Source organism: Notamacropus eugenii, chromosome 3 (genome assembly GCF_028372415.1).
Source record: "Notamacropus eugenii isolate mMacEug1 chromosome 3, mMacEug1.pri_v2, whole genome shotgun sequence".
NCBI classification, from domain to species: domain Eukaryota; kingdom Metazoa; phylum Chordata; class Mammalia; order Diprotodontia; family Macropodidae; genus Notamacropus; species Notamacropus eugenii.
This window is the reverse complement of record NC_092874.1, coordinates 377,069,563-377,094,230: the sequence shown is the minus strand read 5'-3', so window position 1 is coordinate 377,094,230 and position 24,668 is coordinate 377,069,563. Positions and strand designations below refer to the sequence as shown.

The window sequence follows — 24,668 nt, the reverse complement described above, 5'->3', positions numbered from 1 at the left end:
TTAGAAGGTCACCTAAGTTAGACCAAACTATTGACCTTTAAGCAATACAAAAGGATATAAAATTGATAAAAATAAATTTTTTTGAGAGAAGAATCCATAAGCCCACTAAAAAGATCTTACCTCAGAAAATCTTTGGATGTCCTGGGTTAGGGTTCCCACCCGTTTCCACTGGTAATATTTTAGCAACTTTAAAATTGCAGGATTGACAGCATTATCTGATGGTACAGTTCGGAAGAAATAAGGATATTTTTTCTTATCAGCTAGGACTGGTGTGGTGGCTGCGAATGAAAGCTGGAAAAAAAAATCAGAAAATACTTCTCTTAGGATGAGCTCAAAGCAGCTATATTCAGCTTAAGAGATAGAATAACACTAATATTATTATTTTGAACCATAAGATTTTCAGACTGTTTCCCTCACAATAGTTTCATGAAGTAGGCAGTGCAAGTATTTTTATCCCTGTTTTACAGATGAGGAAACTGAGGCTCTGAGAAGTGACTTGTCACATAGCTATTAAAAATCAGGAGTAGGAGCTGGACCAGATCTTCTGACTTTAAGACTGGTGTCTTATACTGTATATTATATAGTATACTGGTGAAGTATAATTCTATTTAGCCTGATTCCATGACACAATAGCCTTAGCTTCTTGAGGCATATAAGGACTTTAATCACACACAGAGAAGGAGAAACATTCAGAGAGTTGTTTTTAACTTGACAAAGCTCATCACCTCCTGGCTAATTTCCATCCTTAGGCAAATTCTACTCTTTGCTTTCTCTCTTCCTCTTTCCAGTCTATTAAGAGCTGCTGGAGAAAGTCACCAAACTCTGCTGGCTGGGGCCACTTCAAATTCTGCTACAAGATCGAAGCTCAGCATGACCTTCACCACTTCAGTAATTCTTTTCTTCATCTCCAGGTGACTTCTTATCTCATCCCCCACGGTGACTGTATCAAATGTGTTCTACTTTCCCCAAACCTTCAAATGCTGGATGATTTTCAAGCGATAACCTTGCTTCCTAGTTTGCTGAGAAGACTGGGTCCATTTGATGAACAGCAAGTCCCCTCTTCTACATTTCAAAATTCGACTGCAACTTATCCTCAAGGGTGGTAGAAAGCGTGCTTGACTGTGAGTCAGAGAACCTGAGGATGACTTTTATTACTGCTAATTACTGCCTGTCTGACCTTAAATCACTTCTCCCCTTTCTGGTCCAGTTTCCTCCCTAAGGAGGTTGGACTAGGTAATAGAGTAAAAGCTCCCGGAGAGCAGGAATTGTTTCATTTCCATCTTTATTTCCTCTGTGCTTAGTTAGTACACTCTAGATGGTAGTTACTTAATAAATACTTGTTGATTTGTTACTTGACTGATAAGGTCTTTTCCAGCTCTACTGAAATCCCTCTTACTGCAAGAGTATCCATCCTTCTTTGTAATATCAGCTCTTTCAGGTAAGCCTTTCTCGAACCCTTTTTCATCACTCACTCACTCTTTTTCTTGTATCTTCAATCTCTACCTTTCTTTCAATTCTTTTTCTTGTCTATGAGCATGTTCAGGTCTTGTTGTTTCTTAAAAGAAACAACCCTACCTTCAACCATACTACCTCTTCAAGCTAGATTCTTACTTCTCATTATATAATTCAATGCCAAACTTCAAGGAAGAAAAATTTCCACTTCTCTGTCTTCTTATATCTTAACTCTTTGCAGTCTGCCTCCCATTCTCATGGTTCTATTGAAACTGTTTTCTCCAAGGTCACCAAGGGTATCCTTATCCCAAAATTAAATGACATTTTCTTAGTTCTTGTGCTCTCTGCAGAATATGATACTGTGGACTACTTTCCTCTTTCTTCAACGTTTCTGTCCTCTTGATCCTTTGATAAATTTATTTGCCAGGTTTTCCTTTGAGGTATTTCATCACTCTTTCCCCCTATTTCCTATGTTAAGTCCATAGCGCCTACTCCCCACCCCTCCTGCTATTAAAGGATGTTCTTTACAGTTCTATCCTTGGGTCTCTTTTCTTTTAACACTCTATTGTCACCTCTATCTACTCTCATGGCTTTTAATGATACCTTTATGATGACAATTCCTAAATCTATCCATCTTCTGAACTTGACTGAAATTTCTGAAGATATTCCACTCCAAGGTCTTACAAGTACCTTAAATTCAGTATGTCCAAAACTGAACTCATCTTCCCCTTCTCTCAAAAACTGTTTTTACTGACTTGCTTGTTTCTACTAAAGACACAGTCTGGATTCAAAATTGAAGTCATCTTTGACTGATAATTTTCCCTCATTCCCCATCTAATCTGGCCAATTCTGTGCTTTTAATGCCTCACACACCTGTTTCCTCCTTTGCATTATCCCTTCCAGATCTTTATTATCTCCATCTTTAGTAGTCCTGAGTTTAAAACCTACCTCAGACACTTCCTAGTGTCTTGACTTGGAAAGTCACTTAATCTCTGTTTGCCTTAGTTGTGTCATCTGTGAAATGAGGATGATGATAGCACCTACTTCCCACAGTTGTGAGGATCACAGATGGTAACCAATACAGCACCTTCCAAACCTTAAAGTATCGTATAAATGCTTGCTATTATTGTCATCATCATCATTCACTCATTTACTCATTCATCTATTCATATCTATTTCCCCTCAACCCAGTTAGAGTAAGAGAGATTCATGTATGGTCTCTTTTTGCTGTTTTAACCTCTAGCTGAACCAATCACATCACTGGTTCATCTCATGAGTTTTTGACGTACTAGTGGAGTGCTTATGATCCTCTGAAATCAGTTCTACACAGGATCATAGATGTAGAGCTGCAAGGGACTTTAGAGGTTCACAAGTCCACCTTCTCCTACCACCATCATTTTATAGATATGGGAAGTGCATCTTCTTCTTGTTCAGTGGTTTCAGTCATGTCTGACACTTCATGACCCCATCTAGGGTTTTCTTGGCAAAGACACTGGAGTGGTTTGCCACTTCCTTCTCCAGCTCATTTTACAATTGAGGAAACTGAGGCAAACAGGGTAAAGTGACTTGCCCAGACTCACACAGCTAGTAAGTGTCTGAGGAAAGATGAGTCTTCCTGACTCCAGGCCCAGCACTCTATCCATTGTATCACCTAGCTGCCTCTGGAAAGTGCATCACAGAAAGTTTATGACTTGCCAAGTTCAGTAACATAGCAAGACACAACGATGGGATTTGGACCCAGGCCTTCTGACTTCAAATCCAGTGTTCTTTCTACCATGGTCTTTGTGTTGTTTATTGTTCTTGAAAAATGACCTGCCCAGGATCTATTAGCACCATCCCCAGGATATCCTGCTTCCTTTGATCTATTGTAGAACTCTTCATCAGTCAGATGATCTATCCAGGAGGTTGTGTACATTGAGTTTCCCAATTCCTACTGGAAAACTGTAAACTTCTGCCCTTCACTTTCCATTGAAGACCAGCACTGCAACACACACACCAATGTAGGCAGCATGGAGGTGTTGAACATTTTTACCCTTTTCCCTTTAGGGCATTTCATCAATGGCCATTGGGTGAAAATAATTCAGGCTGCTTTATGCGAGTGATTCATGATACTTTATGTCTTCTGTACCCATTCTCTGTCTTATCCTGTCAAAGACTGAGAGAAACTTAGCTCTAGGTGACTTTCATGCACGTTATCATGGAAGTAGTGTTCTTAGCACATCCATTTCTTTTTTTTATCAATGCTTACTCCTATGTTAACCAGCCTCTATGTTTTCTTTTGCTCTTGTGACTTTTCTTAGAGCTCTAAAACATCATTTATAAACAAAATACAAAGACAACCTGATTTTAAATCTAGTCACAGATATTTACTGGCTATGTGACCCTGGACAAGTCCATTCCCATTTCCCTCAGTTTTGTCCTCTGTAAAATAGATAATAATAGCAACTAACTCAGGTTTTTTATGAGAAGAAATAATATTTGAGATATTTGCAGTGAGAATTGTAATATTGATATTTCTAATTTGACATTTGTGATAGTTATAATGTGATGATATTTGTAATGAGATAATATTTTAAACTACTTTGCAAACCTTAAAGCACTATATAAATGCTGTTATTATTATAAAAATCAATTGTGTAATAAGGTAGTTGACATCCATCTGGATTCTATTTCTTTCAATCAAGTGCTGGAACATTATTTCCCAGGTAGTCACCAACAGTTTTGGAAAGACTGTTTCCCCCTATGTAAATGTTGACCTGGCATTGCTCCAGAAATAGCTGATTCCTGATCTCCATCCAATATTAATCTCTTTAAGGATATTGATGTATGACAAGTTTATTCCGTCCTTATGCCATGGTATCATTACTACTATGGTTTCCGGTGAGTAGCATGCTTTTCTATAATCCATAAACCCATCACACAGCAGGATTGGATATTACCTGTATTTTTTCAGAGGCTTTAGAAATACATTATATGTGGTCAGTTCTTGAAATATTGGAAATAAACCTGTTTGCTCATGACTAGTGAAGGTACTAAAGTCTGTCTCAATGGGACAGAGCTGGTAGCTTTAGTGAAGGAGGAGGATGGCTGATGGGGTGATAATTATTGAGATTTTCTGGGTCACCTGATTTCTGAAACATTCTGTTTCTGGGGGCTCTGGTTGTTAAGACAACAATGTATAAACCTTTCTGTGAGTTCCTCATACCATATCTCCTCCCACCTTAAGGCACTCAGGACAGGTTCTGTCATTCCCTGGGCACTCCCCACCTGGCATCCATTTAACTGCTGTCACCACATCCTCTCGCATGAAGTGTGGAATATCTTCATGATTGGCCTGAGAAACCTAACATCTTATACAGATGAAAGAGGCAGAAATTGACGTAAACTTATCTGCCATGACTTTCATCCACCAGCACTGTGTGCTATGGCTATTTTGTCTTTGAAATCAACTAGTATCTTGCATTTCTTCCATCTCAAGACTGGGCTTCAAACAACAGATCAAGAAGAATTTATTAAGCATCTGTTATATACCAAGTACTATACTAAGCACTGGGGATACAAAAGAGGCAAAAGACAGCCCCTGCCCTCAAGGAGCTTATAATCTAGTAGGAGAGAGAACATGCAGACAAATAAACACAAAACAAGCTATGTATAGGATAAATAGGAAATAATTAATAGGGAGATGACATGACAATTAAGAGAGATTGGGAAAGCTTTCTTGTAAAAGATTATTTTTAGCTTCTCCAGTTTTCTAAATTCCTTATCAATCAATCAGTGGCGAATGGAAAGGAATAAGCATTTATTAAGAGCCTACTATGTGTCAGGCATTATACTAAATACTTTGTAGATTTTATCTCATTTGACCTTCACAGCAGCCTTCGGTGGTAGGTGTTATTATTGTCCCCATTTTACAGTTGAGGAAACTGAGGCAAATAGAGGCTTTTTTTTTAAAGTGACTTGCCAATAAGTGTCTGAGGATGGATTTGAACTCAGGAATTCCTCACTTGTGTAGCAGCATCACTATGCCACCAAGTTGCTTCTGAAAACATTTAGTGAATAATTACTATATGTCAGGCATTGGTGATGTAGAGACAAAAATAAAACAGTCCCTGTCCTCAAGTAGCTCACATTCTATTGAGGGAGACAACATACATAGAAATAAATGGATATAGGATAAATACAAAATAAATGTAAGGTAATTTCTGGTTGTGGGGCACACTAGCAGCTATGGGGAAATCAGGAAAGACCTCATTGATGTCTGAAGTGAAGTTTGAAGGAAAATAGAGATCCTAAGAACTAGAAGTGAGGAAGGAGTATCGCTGAGGTATGGGGACAGCCTTTGCAAAAGCGAGGAGATGAAATCTCATGCATGAAAAACAGCAAGGTTCACCATCTGGCTGTACTACAGAGATTGTGAAAGGGAGTAGTATTTAATAGACTTGGAAAGGGAAATTGTAGTCATGTCGTAAAGGACTTTAAGTGACAAATGGAGGCATTTGTATTTGATCCTAGGGGTGACAATCCTGACTCTGGCCTGTCCTGGTTTCCTTGAATTTCCTTTTGCAGCCTTCATTTAATTTAATTCAGTAAGGACTTATTAAATACTTACTGTGTTAAGGGACTGTGAAAGGCATCAGGGATATGAAGAAAAAAACAAAACAGTCTCTAGTTTCAAGGAGTTGCCAACCCTTCTTAATTCCAGTGCCTTACCACAGTTAATTATTTCCTATTTATCCTGGTTATAACCTGCTTTGTGTATATTTGTTGCATGTTGTCTCTCCCATTTCGTTATAAATTTCTCGATGGCAGAGATTGTCTTTTGCTTCTTCCTGTATCCACAACGTTTAGCGCAATGTCTGGTACACAGTAAATGCTTAATAAATGGCTATTGAGTGATTGATGGACTCTACCAGGAAATGTCGTATAATAAAGTCAATAGACACAAAGTAATACATTTTGAGAGACAGAGAAACAGAAAGAGGAAGGGAGAGAGAGAGAGAGAGAGAGAGAGAGAGAGAGAGAGAGAGAGAGAGAGAGAGAGAGAGAGGAAGAGAAAGAGAGAGAGAGAGGAAGAGAAAGAGAGAGAGAGAGAGAGAGAGAGAGGAAGAGAAAGAGAGAGAGAGAGGAAGAGAAAGAGAGAGAGAGAGAGAGAGAGAGAGAGGAAAAGACAGAGAGAGACAGGTAAGAACTAGGGGCAGGAGAAAGGAGAGGGAGAGTAGGAAAGGCCTTCTGTAAGAGCGGGCATCTGAACTGTGCCTCAGAAGAAGCTAGGGATGCTAAGAGGTTATAGTGAGGATGACGTTTTTGAGACATGGGGCACCATTTGTGCAAAGGTACAAAAGTAAGAAATGCATTGCATTTCTTGAGGAAGAGATGCCAGGCCAGTTTCCTTCAACTTCCATCCTCAATCTTTGTTTCATTTTTTGTTTTATAGCCTCACTAATCCTAACCCAAATTGGCAGAATTATCTCACTCATTTTTTTTTTTATAGATCATTAGTTTTTTGATGCTCTTGATTCCTTCTTTCTCATCTTTGAATTGAGGAGCTTCTCACTCCAGTGTGCTGACCAGACTGAGCTCTTCTCTTCTATTTTCTTCTTTAACAGTTTCTAGGGCTAGTAACTTGCTGAGAAGTCAATAATCTGATCCATGGCAAATGTTCCTTTCTCTGATGACAGCTGTGTCAGAGGATAACCACTTTCAAAAAATCATCTCAATGTCCTTTAAGGAATAACAGAACCCAAATTCAATTGTTTTTTAAAAGAATTTCAAGATTTTAATATAACAGTTCTTATAATTTGCTTTTCACTACATATAAAGGCTATACAGCTATTAGACTATGTAAAAAAGCTACTAAACATGATTCAGAGATTTGAAAGGAAAGTGAGGTAGGGGTAGGCAGGAAGAGAGGAGAACCATTAAAAAAACAGCTTCCAAAACAAAAATCATGTCTGACCCATACATTTGGAAAGAAGCTATGTTCCAGTATAGCAGACTGATACAATGAGACTCAACCCTTGATCCAACTCAATTCTACCAGTACTTATCGATTTCTGGGAGGTGTATGGGGGAGGCTGAGTCAGGAGATGTCCAGGATCATCACCTCTGACAGAGAGAAACTCAGAAAATTCCCCAGATCTTGCCAGGATACCCAATTATACTCACAGGGAGGTGGCAATGAGAACACCTGCTTCACTGTATCTAGCTGAGGGTGAAATCAATTCTGTTCCATGCCTACTTATTGGGACTTTTACTGTCTACATGTGTTTAACCATCTTGTAGAACTGTGTATTCCTGCTGTGGATGAAATTACTAGTGACAAGAGTAGTGTGTATGTGTGTGTGTGTGTGTGTGTGTTTATGTTTATGTATGTGTATATGTGTATATGTATCTGAAATACATAGTAAGTACTTGAAAAACATTTGTTGAGAGATTAATTAAGCACGGTCCTCATTTGCTGCACTCCTTTACACCCCTCTTTTAAATCTGTCGATACAGTACTTGGAATTCTCAGGAAGATATTGAAAGCCATTTATGTCTACAAACAACTCAAATTATGAATTCTATCTACACTATTTTCAGTAGCAGTTATTAGACTTCTTCTTGAGAAGCCTCTAGTGGAAGTGAACTAACTACTTCTTGAGGCAGCCCATTCCATTTCTGGACATTTTTCTCCCTTTGAGGAGTCTTTTTCTTCAGGACTATAACCAAAATCCAATTGAAATTGCAGAGAGTGAACATCAGTAGGGTCTGGTAGTTAGCAGGGTCTTGGCCAAAATGGCTTAGTTCTCTGAACTTCCAAGTTCAATATTTTAATAAGATGTGTTCCTTTGGCCAAGAAAAATTAATGAACATGTGCACAAGTGGTCATGGGGAGATGTTTCTAGTGTGGTATGACCACCATCTTGTGCTTTCCTGGCTTAAATCTCTTTAGGGCAAGTCCCCATTCTTTACCTATAGCAAGCTATGATAGCAAAAGCTTGACTTTGCATGTACATAGTGCTGCTTAAAGATGTGCAAAGTGCTTTACAGTTTTCCTCATTTGCTTCTCATAGTAACTCTTTAGAACAAGTGCTATTATTTCCATTTTACATATGAAGAAACTGAGGCCGAGCAAGGTTAAATGGTTTTCCCAATGTATAGCTAGTAAGTATATCTAAGGAAGAATTTGAACCCAGGACTTCCTGACTCCTAGTCTTTCACTCTATCCACTGTACCACCTAGCTGCTATTTTATAATAATATATAATATTAATTATAGTGTATAATGCTATATTTTACCCATTAATTATAATATTAATTATATTATATAATATTATAACAACATAATTATGTGTAATAGTATGATATAATTATATTAATTAATTATAATATATAATAATAGCTAGTAATGTAATAGACTTTAAGGTTTCCAAAACATTTTATGTATGTTATCTCATTTGATCTCCACAGCGATACTGTAAGGTATCCCTTAAGGGTTCTAGAATAGTTGGGATCCAATCTCTAGCTCTGAAATTGTTTAGCTTGAAATATGTATGTATGTATACACACTCACACATGCACACATATATTAAAAAACAAAACCAGAAAAATTTGAAAGAAATTTTCTTCTACAGTGAACTGACATCTGTCTCCTTAGAACATTTACTCCTTGGGTACAGTTTTGCCCTTTAATGCCAAATAGAACAAGTTGAATTCTTTTCACACACAACAGCCCTTCAAATACTTGAAGTTTACTCTCATGTTTCCTCCCAGGCTTCTTTTTTCCAGGCTAGATGTCTCCAGTTCCTTTTAACCAATGCTCACATGAGAGGTTCACAGCTAGTCAACATCAGGTCCAGGATAGCAGTTCCCCTCATCACTGCTTTCACTTTTTGAAGGGTAAAACTGTTATTAAGATTTCTTTGAATCATTAATAATAAAAGAAATGCAAATTAAAGCAACTCTAATGCTTTGCGTCATTTGCCTCAAAGTAAAAAAGATGACAAAAGGCACAAATAGTCTGTGTTTGCAGGGCTGTAAGAAGATGGGGTTCCTAAGGCAATGTTGAGTTGTGAATGGGTCCAAATGATTTGGAAAACAATTGGAAATTATGTGATGAAGGTCCTGTTCCTATCCCCCAACTCATTACTGGGCATATGCCCAAAGGAGGGCAAAGATGGAAAGAAAGGCCCTAGAAACACTAAAATATTAATACCAACACTTTTGTGGTGGCAAATAAGCTGAAAACAAAGTGAATTCCCATTATCTGGGGCAAAGGTTAAACAAAGTGTGGTACATAAATGTAATGGACTATATTATGGGACTGCAAGAAGTGATGATGAAGAATTCAGAAGACATAGGGAGAAGTATGAACTGATGCAGAGGGCACTGGGCAAAGTCAGGTGAATGATATGTGTAATGACTATAATAATGTAAATGAAAACTATGCTAAAATTCAGTCAAATTTTGATGGATTTTAATGGCCAATTTTAACCCCAGTGAACAGATGATGAACTTTTCTCAACTGAGAGGTAGGGTGTTGAGGGTATGGAGTGTATATGTTGTCACATGCAACTGCTCTGGCTGCGTTTGGCAAATTTTTTTTTATTAATTAATTTTATTTATTTTCAGTGTTCTACAGTCACTGCCATATAACTTAAATTATTATTTTCCCCTCCCTCTCCCTCCCTCCCCAATCCCTCCCCAAGACGGCATACAATTTTGTATAGGTTCTACACGTACATTCCTGTTAAATACGTTTTCACGATAGTCATGCTATGTTAAAGAATTAAAATGAGTGGGGGAAATCATCTAACAAATCAAAACGCAATACAAACACACACACACACAAACGCACACACACACACACACACACAAACACACACACACACACAATGATCTGCTACATTCTGCGATTGAATTCCATAGATCTTTCTCTGGATGTGGAAGGCATTTTGCCTTAGAAGACCATTGGGAATTTTTTTTCTAAGTCCTTGCATTGCCATGAAGTCCAAGTCTACAAGAAAAAATTCTCGCACCCTGTGGTCGTTGCTGTGCACAAAGTTCTCCTGGTTCTGCTCCTTTCACTCAGCATCAGATCACATAAGTCTTTCCAGGCCTCCCTGAAGTCTTCCTATTCATCATTTCTTATAGCACAATAGTATTCCATTACCTTCATATACCATAATTTTTTCAGCTATTCCCCAATTGATGGGCATCCCTTTGATTTCCACTTTTTGGCCACCACAAAGAGTGCTGCTGTAAATATTTTTGTACATGTGGAACCCTTTCTCATTTTTATGATCTCTTGGGGATACAGTCCTAGAAGCGATATTGCTGGGTCAAAGGGTATGCACATTTTTGTAGCTCTTTGGACATAGTTCCAAATTGCTCTCCAGAATGGTTGGATGAGCTCACAGCTCCACCAACAATGCATTAGTGTTCCAACTCTCCCACATCTTCTCCAACATTTATCATCTTCCTGTTCTGTCATGTTTGCCAATCTGATAGGTGTGATGTGGTACTTGAGAGTTGTTTTGATTTACATCTCTCTAATCAAAAGTGATTTAGAGCATTTTTTCATATGACTATAGATATCCTTAATTTCTTCCTTTGAAAATTGCTTGTTCATATCCTTTGACCATTTATCAACTGGGGAAGACAAATATTTTTTATTGTTATAAGGGAGAGTTCAGTGGGAATAAGTTTAAGGACACTATGGCATAAAAAGAAAATCCATCAATATAACTTAAAAAAAAAACCCTATCATTAAGGCAAATCAGGAATTTATTAGTTCCACTTGCTTTTGGCAGAGAGAGGACTCCAGGAGATGCTTAGAGAATTTAAATCCTCCATTACTACTACATCAGAGGTCTGTGTCAAACTATGATCTGTATCCTGAATGCTTCATTTATTTCCTTATTATATCCCATATAGTATACTTCTGTGATTATACTCATTCTCTTTCTTTTTACATTGATCTTTACCCAAATGCTCTCAACTATGACTACTCTTAATTTCTGAATTTCCTCACATGCGATGATACTTCTCCTATTCTCTGTGGTGAGGTGATACAGAAATAAGCTCAGAAAAAGGTGAATATCATGAAAAATAGGGATGAAAAGGCATTATATTCCCAGTGTGGGAAGAGGGGAGGATGGCTTAAGAATATCCATGAGGGTGGAAGATGGAATATTAAGGAATGAAAATAACTGGTGGTTTAGTTGGGTTGAAATGTACAATGCTTGGAAAAGAGGGGAAATAAAACTGGAAAGGTAGGTTGGGGACCAGAATGTGGGGGTCCTTAAATGCCACACAGAAGGGTGTGCTTTTTATTCAAGAGATAATAGGGATACATTGAACTTTTTTGATCAGTGCAATGGCTTCATAGATCTTGTTGGATGAAGAATATGAAGAATATTTTTGAGGCTATGTGGAGAATGGGTTTTATAAGAGGAAGGCTAGAGGCAAGGAGATTAAAATAGTTTAGGCAAGAGATGGCAGCAGCCTATGTTAGGGTAATAGACAAGTGGGGTGGGGGAGTGACTAGCTGGGAGAAATATTCTGGAAAGAGAACGAGCAGGACTTGACAACTAAATGGATATGGTAAGTGAAAGAAGGGGGAAGAGACAAAAATGACTAAAAAATTATGAACACTTGTGACTGGGAGGATTAAAGGAAGAACAGGATCAAGGATAGAGGGTTCAGCTTGGTATCAGGTAGACATGGGTACAAATCCCATCTCTGGTAGTAACTATCTATGTTACATTGGGCAGGTCATATAAGCTCGCCTCTAGAAAGAGAATGATCCTAGTATCATGTCATAAGATTATTATGGGCATCAAAGGAGATAATGCAAATGAAACAACTGGTAGTGGTAGTTCTTCTGAAGCTACAGGTGCCTTATGTTTTCCTATAGGCATAGAAGAGGAGGAAGCGGTGGTTCATAAAAATACTGGGATTTCATAAAGTGCAACTGTCAGGATCATGGCAAATTTTGAGCCCCAGATGGGTTCATAAAAAAGACAACATTGTTTTGTGGTTCTCTCCCTATGGTGGCCTAGCTGCGGGATAAATTTAGAGACATTTCCACTTCAAATGTTCCTATGAACTATTTGTTCCCGACCTGTTGTAGAGCCTTCCGAGCTCACGCTGGTCTGATCAGCCACAGTCAGTGACACTGTACTTTGACTCCAACATAGTGCTATCATTTTGGTCCTCTTTGAGTACAAAGGTCAACAACCACCGACCTGTGGGGACTATCGGATGACTGGACATCTGTGGGTAAGAGACGGCAACATACAAGTTACCCCAGTAGCTCTGGCAGCCTGGCCGGCAGGAATTCTAAAGAAATATGCCAGAGACATGTAGGAAGAGATGTGAGATAACATGCAAGGATTGTATTTCTTGGGGCAGCTGACTGAGCTGTCTAGTGGCAGCTTTGTTTAGCTGGCAGATAGGATTTTTGAGCAGTTATTACAGAGTTCGTAAGTTGAGAGCTTCCCCTAGCTCAGGATAAGGAGCAGGATGACAGTGAAATCATTTTCTTCTTTCCCTGTGGCACTTTGAAAGTAGGACATTGAAGAGTGCTTCAGTAAGAGTTACTCAGGTGTGTATGTGAGAACCAGGTGCAAAATTCGGGGTTATGGGGGAGGGGAGAATGAAAAGTACAGACCCTATTAAGAGTGGCTGAGCTCAGTTCTACAGTTTTAATGTTACATCTTGCACTTTCTACTTTGCTTAGTAAATATATGAGCAATCCTTCAGGTCCCATGACGTTGGCAAGAAGATTATAAGCTCATTGGGATGGGAGTGGACATGACCTAAATAGGTTATGAAGGATTATTTGATATGTGCTCATACTCTTAGAATAGACTGAATCCAGGCTGGAACACTGACAGGAAGGCTGGGAGCCATGGGACTCCTCCAAGTCTCACCTGTGCATGTGAGGAGGGGAGCAGCAGGGGACTGTAGACCTGAAGAGACTGTACTCTCACATGTACAGAGGAAGAAAGCTGAAGAAGTCACCTTCTCAGAACACCATCTGAGGAGCTATTTCAGTCTTGCCCCTACCTCCGTTGCCAATGTAAAGCAAGCACTCTAGTGGACAGGAATAATACCCCTTTTAACATCTGGGAGCTCACCCACTGAAAAGTCAGTTTTTGGACTTCTGGGAGTTTAGAGCTTAAGGCTATTTTCTTTCAGCTAGAAGTTTTTTTCATTTCACTTATCTTAATTTTTGAATCTTTTAAACGTCTTTCACCACTAGAAGCCTAGTCTAGGATTTGATTATTTTCCTCCACTGGAATGGATCAGAATGACTGATCCGTAATGACCCAAAGGAACCCAAATCTGTCACACATGATACATTGTGACACATTGTGTCAGTGTTGCTGCCTCCAGTGGCATTGACTGCTGTTAATCTTCACTGCTTGAAGCTGGGTGTCACTGATGACGCTTAACTGCATTTGGCACTGCCTTTGCATGCCAAATGCATCTTATTGCTTATGAGCAATTTCTTGAAAGTTTTACAGCTCATCATGACTACATGATATTGTGTGTTGCTTTTAGATGTGAGATTCATCATTGCTCTGGTGAATACAATTCAAACTAGAATATAAAGGAAATGGAGGTCATGTGGTGTGAAGTAGTGGACATAGAAACACAGAGAGAACTTTCAATTCTAGGACTCTTCCCCAAGAGTAAAAATAAGGATGTTGTATATGCATTGAAGGAAAATGTAAAAAAAATTGGGGAAATGTAAATATTAACCCGTATGAGGAAACAGATGGTGATGAGTCTGTCTTTATAGACTATGAAAAAATTGGAACTCTGTTGATAGACAAGGATACACATGAGTGAAATCAGAGTGGTGTCTAAAGTTTGCTACAGAAGTCATTGGTATCAATACGAAGTCAGACACTTTGGCGAATTTCTCTGGAATATGAATTTTGAATGGGACCAACTATATGTAGCCTATTCAAAATGTTAGCATGATACTGGAAGCGGGGTGGGACATGCAGCCAGAAATCCTTGACCATCCATGTGCTTACGTAGCTTACAAGAAGATAAGACACAGGTGGTGGCAGAAAACATCACAAGAGCATTGGTTACTCCAGGTGAGGAGTGAATACAATAAAGTCTGACTTTGTTAACTCTCCAAAGGCTGAGCAAATAGACTCATTGCATTTGTGGGATATCACCAGGGAGTAACTCACAAATCTACTTCACTGACCCTTGAATTTCTCTAGAGCAAATTTACAGGATTATTCTGTGATTCAAGACATCATCAATCATCTGAAAGGACGAATTATTGGTAAGCAATATTATCATTGAATTATTAGACCCCATGAATTATCTATATTGATGGTAGATAAGAATGGGAAAAAATGCAATGTTTCTAGGTTATTGAGTTTTTAATTAGAGAATGAGAGGTGGTCATTACATCATGACAGGAATTCAGGATATCTTTGTTGGCCAGTAGTCTTCAGTTTTGTACTTTTGACTCAAATTACCATGAAATTCCTATGATAGAGCAAGATAAAAAGAAGACAACTTCCGTCTGCCCAGTTGGATTCTATCAGTTTGAACATAAGCTCCAAGATATCTATCATTTGAAAAAAAGAATTATGGAGAATGTGGTTTGCAGATACAAATAGAAATGTCAATGCATCTGGATGATCTCATTCTTAATTTGGGGTGAGCACATGTCTGTTAGAAATAAGTTTATTAGTTAAATTCTAAAACTTTCTGCTTAAAGAGAGATACAGAACTTTCTCTGGCTTTTGAAAAATCTCTCTGGTTCAAGTAATTTTTCCTTTTTTTAAATTAAAATTTTTTCAATCAGCAAAAATTCTCCTTTTCTCACTAATTTTACCTATCCTGAAAGAAAAACAAAGCTCCTCTTATAAACATGTATAGTCAAGCAAAACAGGTTCCTCCTGCATTGGTCATGTTTCAAAATAGAGGTCTCAATCTGCACTCTGAGTGCATCGTATCTCTGTCAGGAGGTGGGTAGCATGTTTTATCATGAGTCCTCTGATTAGTTATTGTGTTAACTAGAGTTCTTAAGTCTTCTGAAGTTATTATATACTTTTACAATATTTTTGTTATTGTATAAATTTCTCCTGGTTCTTCTTACTTCACTCTGTACCAGTTCATATAAGTCTTTCAAGGTTTCTCTGAAACTCTCTCCTTCGTAATTTCTTTCAGCATAATAGTACTCTATCACTTTCAGAAATTTTGAATTCATCAATTCCCTAACTGATGGGCATCCTCTCATTTTCTAATTCTTTGCCAACATAAAAAGTAGCTATAAACAATTTTGGATACCTTATATGCATCTTTTTTTTCTCTTTATTTGATGCCTTTTGGGTACAGACCAAGTAGTGGTATTGCGGGATCAAAAGGTATTCACAGTTTAACAACTTCTGGGGTATAGTTCTAAATTTCTTTCCAGTATGGCAGGACCAGTTCCCTAGTTCCACTAGCAATATTTTCCCACAGTACCTCTAATATTTGTCATTTTTCTTTTTTGTCAAATTTTGCAGTTTGATGGGTTTGAGGTGGAACTTCAGAATTGTTTTAATTTTAATTTCTCTAATCATTAACATTTTAGAGCATTTTTTCCATATTAGCCATTTATAAATTGGATTTCTTCCTCTAAAAATGATTATTTGTGTACTTTGACATTTGCTTTATCAAGGGGGAAATGGTTCTTATTCTTATAATTTGGAATCAGTTCCTTATATATCTTTGAAATGGGACTATTTTCAGAGAAACACTGCAAGGATTCTCCTCCTCCTACCCTATTTACCTATTTCTCTTTCAATATTAGCTACATTGGTTTTGTCTGAACAAAAACTTTAATTTTATGTAATCAAATTATACATTTCACCATCTGTGATCTTCAGTTTCTATTTTGGTCATGAACTTTTCCCTTATGTCCATAGATTTTTTTAAAGGTAATTTCTTTCTTTATCCTCTAATTTGTTAATGATGTCGTTTTTGAAAATATCTAAGTTATATACCCGTCTGGAGCTTATCTTTGTATATAGTGTGAGATGTTGGTCTACACCTAGTTTCTGCTAGAATGCTTTTCTGTTTCCCTAGCAGTTTTTGTTGAATAGTTTTTACCCCAGTAGCTGGGTCTCTGAGTTTATCAAACACTAGATTACTGTGCTTCTTTGCTTTGTATATTGTATATCTAATATCTCCTATTGATCAACCTCTCTGTTTCTTTACCAGTAACAAATTGTTTGAATGATTATTGCTTTGTAGTATAGTGAGATCTGGCACTGTGAGACCATTTTTCTTCTTACTTCTCTTTTTCCATTATTTTTTTAAAGAGTCTTGACCTTTTGCTTCTCCAAATGAATTTTGTTATTACTCTTTTCTAGCTCTGTAAGTAATCATGTGGTAGTTTGACTGATATAGCAGTGAATAAGTAAATCAATTTATGTATCATTATCATTTTATTTATTGGCTCTGCATACCCATGAATAATATTTCTCCATTTATTTAAATGTCTTAATTTGTGTAAAGAGTCTCCTATTGTTGTATTCACATAGTTCCTTGTGTCTTTTGGCAAATGTTTCAAGTGTTTTATACTTTTGTTGCTATTTCAAATGGAATTTCCCTTATATCTCTTCTTACTTGGTTTGTTGGTAATTAAGAGAAATGCTGATTATTTATGTGGATGTATTTTATAATCTGCAACTTTGTTGAAATTTCTAATTGTGTCAGTTGCATTTTTTTTCAGTTGACCCTCTAGGGTTCTCTAAGTAAATCACCATGTCACCTGCAAAAAGCAATAATTTTATGTCTTCTTTGCCTGTTCTTATTCACTCTATTTTTAAAATTTGTGTCATTACTATAGCTAGCATTTTCTAGTATCATATCAAATAATAATGGTAACAGTGGAATCCTTGTTTTACCCTTGATTTTACTGGAAAAACCTCTAGTTTATCCCCATTACTGACAATGCTAATCAGATTAAGGAAAAACTATTTATTCATATGCTTTTGAGTGGTAGTTTTTAAAAGCAGAGATGGAGGTTATTCTTGTCAAAAGGTTTTTCTTTTATCAATTGATATAATGACATCATTTTTGTTATTAAAATGGTTATGTTTTAAATTTTTCTAATATTGAACCAGTCCTTCCTTCCTACCATAAATCCAATCTGATCAGAGTGTATGACATTTGTGATGTGTTGCTTGTATTTTATTTAATTTTTTTCAACAATATTTATTAGATATTGGTCTATAGTCTTTTCCCCTCTGTTTAGACTCTATCTGGTTTAGGTATCAAAACTATATTTCTATCATAGAAGAAATTTAGTAGAACCCTTTTTTCCCCTATTTTTCCCAAAGAGCTTTAGTAGAATTGGAATTAATTGTTCTTTAAATGTTTGATAGAATTCATTTGTAAATCCATCTGGTCCTAGGATTTTTTTCTTTGAAAGCTTATTTATGGCTCATTTAATTTCTTTTTCTGAGATTTGGTTAAGCCTTCTGTTTCTTATTAATTTAATCTGAGCATTTTATTTATTTATTTAGGTAAATATTCATCCATTTCATTTAGATTGTCAGTTTTAATGGCATATAATTGGGCAATACATCTCATTGTCTCAGCAAAGACATTGGGCATCAGCTGCTCAGGAACACCCTGGCCTTGTAGTTGAGAGTGAGGGAAAATTTGGTGGGCCAAGAGAGAGGGGAAGTCACAGTGCTACGTTAGAGTTCTTTACTTCTTCTCTCTCTCCCCTTCACTCTCCCCCACCCATCTTTTTTTTTTGGCTGAAGAGAAACAAAAACCCTGGAGATTCATGTACTGTATGGGGTGGGAGGGGTGGGGAGGAGATACTTAACATCCTTAGAAAAATGACAATATATTTTGTGCTTCAAGTACTAATTAATTAAAACAGGAAAAAAGAGACGTTAGCCAAATGTTGTGTGCTTTTATATTGATCAAACCAATCAAAAGAAAGCAAAGCATGATTAAATGTTTCCAAGATTTAAAAAAAGACGTTGTAGGAACATGAGAAAAGACTGATGAAAATGTTAGATCAGCTAGAAGGAGCTGGCCTGAAGCTGTGAATTGACAAATGTCAATTTTGCAGAGCCTTTGTGAAGTATATAGGTCACAAGAAGTGAGCACTGACCCAGAGAAGCTAGAAACACTCCTTAACAATTGATGTACAAAGAACCTTTGAGAATTAAAGCTTTTTTTTGATTTGGTAGCTATTATCAAAAATTTTTAGAGTACTTTATTGCTACAGCTCAATATTTTCACTTATGGAAATATTGAGAATAACCACAAACCTTCCCGCCTGTAAATCAATGTGGAGACTGTTGGAATGAGAAATGTGAGCAAGCCTTTAGAGCAGAAGTTCTTCACCCGGGGTCTGTGAACTTTAAAAAAAATGTTGATAACTATTTCTATATAATTGGTTTCTTTTGTAATCCTATGAATTTTATTTTATGCATTTAAAAGCATTCTTCTGAGAAGGGGGCCATAGGCTTCACCAGATTGCCCAAGGAGTCCATGACACAGAAAAGGTTAAGAATCCCTGGGCTAGAGGCTTAATTAACCGCCTTATGTTCACATCAATGTTGATCTATGCACTCGTGAAAGGCCTTTGTCCTGAATGCTAACTGGAAGGCTTCATAATAGTGTTTTTCCAAGAGAGTGATGGTCACAAGAACCCATTGAATTTGCCAGTTGATATACCATAGTCATGATGGATATACCATAGACGTGATGAATATACCATGCCAGAGTTTCTGGCTTTGAAGTAAGTGATCTCTGAGATGTTCAAAGACTATGTTTAGGGAACTTACGTTCAACTATGGGTGGAAAACAATTCCTTCCTCCTTTCCTTCCTTCCTTCCTTCCTGCCTGCCTGCCTTCCTGCCTTCCTGCCTTCCTGCTTTCCTGCCTTCCTGCCTGCCTGCCTGCCTGCCTTCTTTCCTTCCTTCCTTCCTCTCTTTTTTCTTTCTCCCTCCCTTTTTCCCTTCTCTTCCTCCCTTCTCCCCTTCTTCCCCCCTTCCTTTCTCCTTCCATCTTCTCTCTTTGTCTAGATATGCAGTGGCCACTTAGTAATAGGAGATTTGATCTGCTCCATTTCTGACCTGGACAAGTTCACCCTGAGACAATTTGGTGCCTCAAATGCTCCTGAGGAATCTGAACTTTGAATTGATACCTGGTTAACTTAACTCATTGCAGCTTAGAACTCCAGAGCTTAAGTGATTTGCCAGCTTCAGCAACCCTAGTAGCAGGGATTATAGATCTATGTAATGAAGCTGTGCACGCTAATCCATATTTCAACTATCACTGGAACTAGGGAGCAGCACTGGTCAACTATGAATCAGCATATACTATTGGCTAGGGGAGAATTATGCACAGATGTTTGGTTCCATAGACCTTGTGAGATCATGCTGTGGAGATATCCCTGGCAGAGACATAACCCTATCTGTGAAATTCAGGGAACTGGGCCACAGTCAAGCTGAAATTTTGAGATTTCTATCAGAGAATATGTCATTAGTATTTATAAACTTGGTTTCAATGAGTGAGTTTTCTTAGGTTCAGTTTCATCTTAATGACTGAGAGTGGGAGCAAATGGTTAACGAAGGTCTGAAGGAAGTGGTACAAGCCAAGGAACAGAGGATTCAAGCTTCGTTACCTTGAGAGCACCTTATTGTCCAGACAATGACAGAAGTTTGAATTGTGTGATGGCATGATTGATCTTTCACATGGTACCAAGAAATAATTGGTGCACTACCCAAGGCATTTTATTCTAACACTATGACAACTCTATATAATGTCACGAAAACATTTGAGCCAAAAGAAATCAGCTCATAGAATAATAGATTGGCAGCTAGATGGGATTTCAAAGGTCATCCCATTCAACTTCTTCATTTTACAGATAAGGAAGTAGGGGCCAGGAGAGACTCACTAATTTGCCAAAGATCACACATATAGCAAGTTATAAAGCTGAAATATGAACCTAGTTCCTCCGAATTTAAATTCAGAACTCCTTCCACCATGCTACACACTGAGCCTGCAAAAACCAGATTGAAATAGTCCCAAATGTCAATAGGTGTGTGCAAGGAGCACAAGGCTTGCATCTAATGTGTTCAAAGGAAAGTGTCTCCTCCTCATGCTGCAAGTTTAGAGTATAAATACCAGTAAGTATCTGGAGCTTCACTTATTTTTTCCTATAAGGCGACAATAAGAACATGTAACATATCTTAAGGATAATTGGCTGTTTCACCTAGTAGGCACAGATAATATCCAATCAGGAGCCAGAATGTTTGTACAATTGCTAAAGTATTCTGGGAGAACTATTTCTCTGAGTGTGGACTCTGTGAAAGGGTTCATTCTGATCAAGGGATAGATTTTGAGAGCAAATTATTCCAGAAAATTTTGATTTGGATAGGAATCAAGTTTAGGCTTTACCTTGCCTTCTTAAGAACACACAAGGGATGAGATGTCAAGTGCATGAGTATGCCACCAGAAATGAAGCCATAAGGCTGACTGCATACCTCCTGAAGTGTGGGGGAAGGCTACCCTTGCCTATTGATTTGCTTTTTGAGAGGATGATGATACAAGGATCTCTGCACAGTATGTCTCTTAGCTGAGAGACTGACGGAGGAAGACTTAGCAACATGCAGTGACTAGATTAGAAGAGTTCTGACAGAAAAAAATAGGAGTATGACACTTGTTTGTTTCCTCTTTGTCACCAAAGCTTCATTCATCAAGGTGCTAGTGGTCCTTATAGTGGCAGACTGATGGACAGCCATTCCACACCAAGAAGCTGAGAGATTGGGAAATTTGTGTGTTTATAAGATAGCAGCAATGATCATAGCTAACATTTATATACTGCCTACTGTGGGCCAAGTGTCTTAAAAATATTACCTCTTTTTATTCTCACAACAACCTTGAGAAGTAGGTGCTATTTTTATTGCCATTTTACAGTTGTGAAAACTGAGGTAACCAAAGTTAAGTGACTTAACCTAAGGTCACACAGTTAGTAAGGTTTTGAGGTTGGATTTGAACTCGTCTTCCTGATTCCAGGTCATAGAGTGGTAGGAGCTTGTAGCAGCAAGCACCCTAACAAATCCAGGATGTCTGGCTAGCACAGGTTCCTAGATCTGGTTTTCTAAAAGGAAAGCAACTTTTGAGGGGTCAACAATCTTCTTTAATCACATATACCAACAGAGAAAATACAAACAGAGAAATAAAGACCAACAGATAGGGCTTCTGTCTGACCATAAGCAATACATACATCACAGATCAACAGACAGATCCAACTGTCTGACCGTTACAAATATACATAGTTATCAGAGACAGAAGCATCACCATCTGAGTTTTCAAAGCTGGGGGGTCCTTAATGGCTACCCAGAGTCTCATCTGGCACAGGAACCTTCTTCCAAAGAGTAAGCCCTAAAGCAAAACCTCACTTCAGAGCAGAGCTGGAGGGCATGACCCTCATGATCCAGTGCCTCATTAACAATTAACAAAAGGTGTGGACCTTCCTATAAAACAAGCCTCTCCTAATCAAGCCTCCCTTAATGGGCTCCATCTGAGGCCTATTAATAGGTAGAGGAAGATCTTGAACTCTCCCTGTGGAGATCCACAAATACAATTCATAGCAATTATCTATTGCCTTCTGAGGAGCATGACAGCCATGAGAAGGTCATTTGTTTGGTCATTTCAGTTGTGTCTGACCCTTTGTGACCCCATTTGGGGTTTTCTTGGCAAAGATACTGGAGTGGTTTGCCATTTCCTGCTCTAACTCATTTTTACAGATGAGGAAACTGAGGCAAGCAGAGTTAGGTGAGTCACATAGCTAGTAAATATCTAAGGCTGGATTTGAACTCAGGAAGATGAGTCTTCCTTACTCCAGGTCTAGCAGTTGATCCACCATACCACCTCTGCAACATATTGGCAACCCTGAATTACTCATGATAAGTAGTGAAAAGGATGTTGGACAAAAGTAAACCTAGGAAAGAAGACAGGCTGATTTTGCGGCAAGAGTGAATGATAACTGATATGTGTGTGCAGCAGTGATGTTCAAGCAATTTCAAAAGATGTAGGGAAAAGCCCCAAGCATCTTGTATGAATCTGCTATGGAAGATTTAGGGGAAAACATGAGCAAAGGTCCCACATAAGGAGAAGTCATGGATCATTTATGATTTGAATCACAGTAGTGTACACATTAATGAAATCACAGATTCATTGAAGTAAAGTGATACAATGGACAGAGACTGGGAAGTCTGAAAGAGGTGAGGGTTTTGGGAAAGGTACTGAAGTTTCATTTTCGAAATATTGTTTGAGGTAGTGATGAGACAGAGATCCAGTTGGAGATGTCCAACATGCAGCTGGAAATATGAGACTGGCTTTTAGGAGTTAAATTAGGGCTTGATATATAGACGTTGTAGTTATCTGTGTAATGATAAGTTGAACCAATGGGAGCTACTGAAATGAATAAGAGAGAGTTTAGAGAAAGAGAAAATGATCAAGGATAGAGTCTTGTGAGCCACCCACATATAAGGACTGGAGAATGGATGATTCTCCATTCTAGGAAGTTTAGAGTAAGCATGATTACTACACAGGTAGGAAGAGATACAGAAAAGCACAAGTGAACTAATCCAGAACAAAAAGATGGTTGACAATGTTGAAAGCTGCAGGAAGATTAGGGAGGATGAGTATTGAGAAGGCCAGTAGATTTGACTTATTAAATGACTTTTGGGCCCCTTCCAATTACAAATCTATGATCCTATGATTGACAACTTTTGAGAATGGAGTTTCAGTAGACTTGTTGGCCACAAAGTCAAATAGCAAGGGACTGCGAAATGAGAAGGTGATGAATTGGAAGTGATGAATGTGGACAGTTCTTTCTAGGAATGCGGCAAGGGAGTTGTGGTGTGGATTTATAGCTTGATGGGATGGCAGGGTGAAGGACAGAGATTTTAAGTGGTTGGGAGAGACCTGAATATGTAAGTAGGCAGCTTAGAAAGAGATAGGGAACAACTGATGAAGACAGAGAGAGGATAATGGATGGTGCAATCTGAAGGATACATGAAAGAGTGTTAAGGACATAAGTTGAGGGACCAAACTCAACAAGGAGAACTTGAGACTGGAACCAATGAAGAGCCAGGGTTGAGAAGATGTTGAGAGGTTTTTTTTTAATTTATGGAGGACAGATGGGGGAAACTCACAATAGATGGCTGGATTTTTTCAGTGAAATAGGGAAGATCATTTGCTGAGAGAGAAGAGATTAGAGTTTCGAGAAGAGAGGAAATTTGGAGCAACCATTGTGGGGAATGGGATGAGAAAGGCAACGAGGGACAAGACATCTTACCCTCTTTTTTGATTTTTCTTTTGGTCCCAACATATGGATTTTTAAAAGCCCCTTTTCTTTGTTTAGTATTCATTGGAAGCTATATTTCATATTAGATGAATCATTCCTGATACTCCGGAGTCAGCAAGACCTAAGTTCAAATCCTATTTCAGACATTTAATAGCTGTATAAGTAAATTGCTTAACTTGACTTAACCTATAGTTTCTGCAACTGTAAAATGGGGTTAATAATAACACCTACTTCATAAGATTGTTGGGAGGACCAATTGACATAATTGTTATGTGCTTTACAAACTATGAAATGCTGTATAAATAATAACTATTTTTATCTATCAATATTGCATTTATCCCTATCTACTTGCTTTTGCTACCCTCTCTTCTATGTGTGAACTTTTAGAATCTGTTCATTGATGAGATCTGTTCACACATTGATATCTTAATTTCTTTTCTTTCTCATTAGAATTGGAATCACTAGAATTTCATTCTTGATAACCTTCTCAACCCACATAAGCTAAATTTCCTTCAAGAGTCCCAAGTCATTGGATTTTAGCTATTAAATCTCTGAACTCTTTGAAATCTGATATAAATTCTGAGGGGGATAACAGACCTTGGCCTTTCCCTCCTTATCTGGTCTTGTCTTATCTTGTTCCCATTGATTCTCTGTCCAGCAATGGCACCACAAATCTCTGCATGCTGGTGAATATTGACCTTTCAAAGCCTTGGTACTTTTCCAACTGCTTTCTCTCTAGGTTGGATACTTTTCTTAGATAGTACTTATACTTGAACAGCTCTCAGTGTCTTGGCTTGACATAGTTTTAGCATCAGTGCTTCTATCTGAGGCAAGAGGAAATGGCAATTTTCATTGAGACA

General features: G+C 37.9%; 1 protein-coding gene across 2 annotated transcripts in view; it reads right to left on the bottom strand.

Moving 5' to 3' along the window:
- Positions 1-24,668, bottom strand: part of GABBR2 (gamma-aminobutyric acid type B receptor subunit 2) — an 818,519-nt gene that overhangs the window by 395,610 nt on the left and 398,241 nt on the right. For both annotated transcript variants that reach the window (XM_072597481.1, XM_072597480.1), the window contains exon 3: positions 121-291. In XM_072597481.1, the coding sequence (XP_072453582.1) occupies positions 121-291 (171 nt within the window). The remainder of the gene's footprint in view (positions 1-120; positions 292-24,668) is intronic.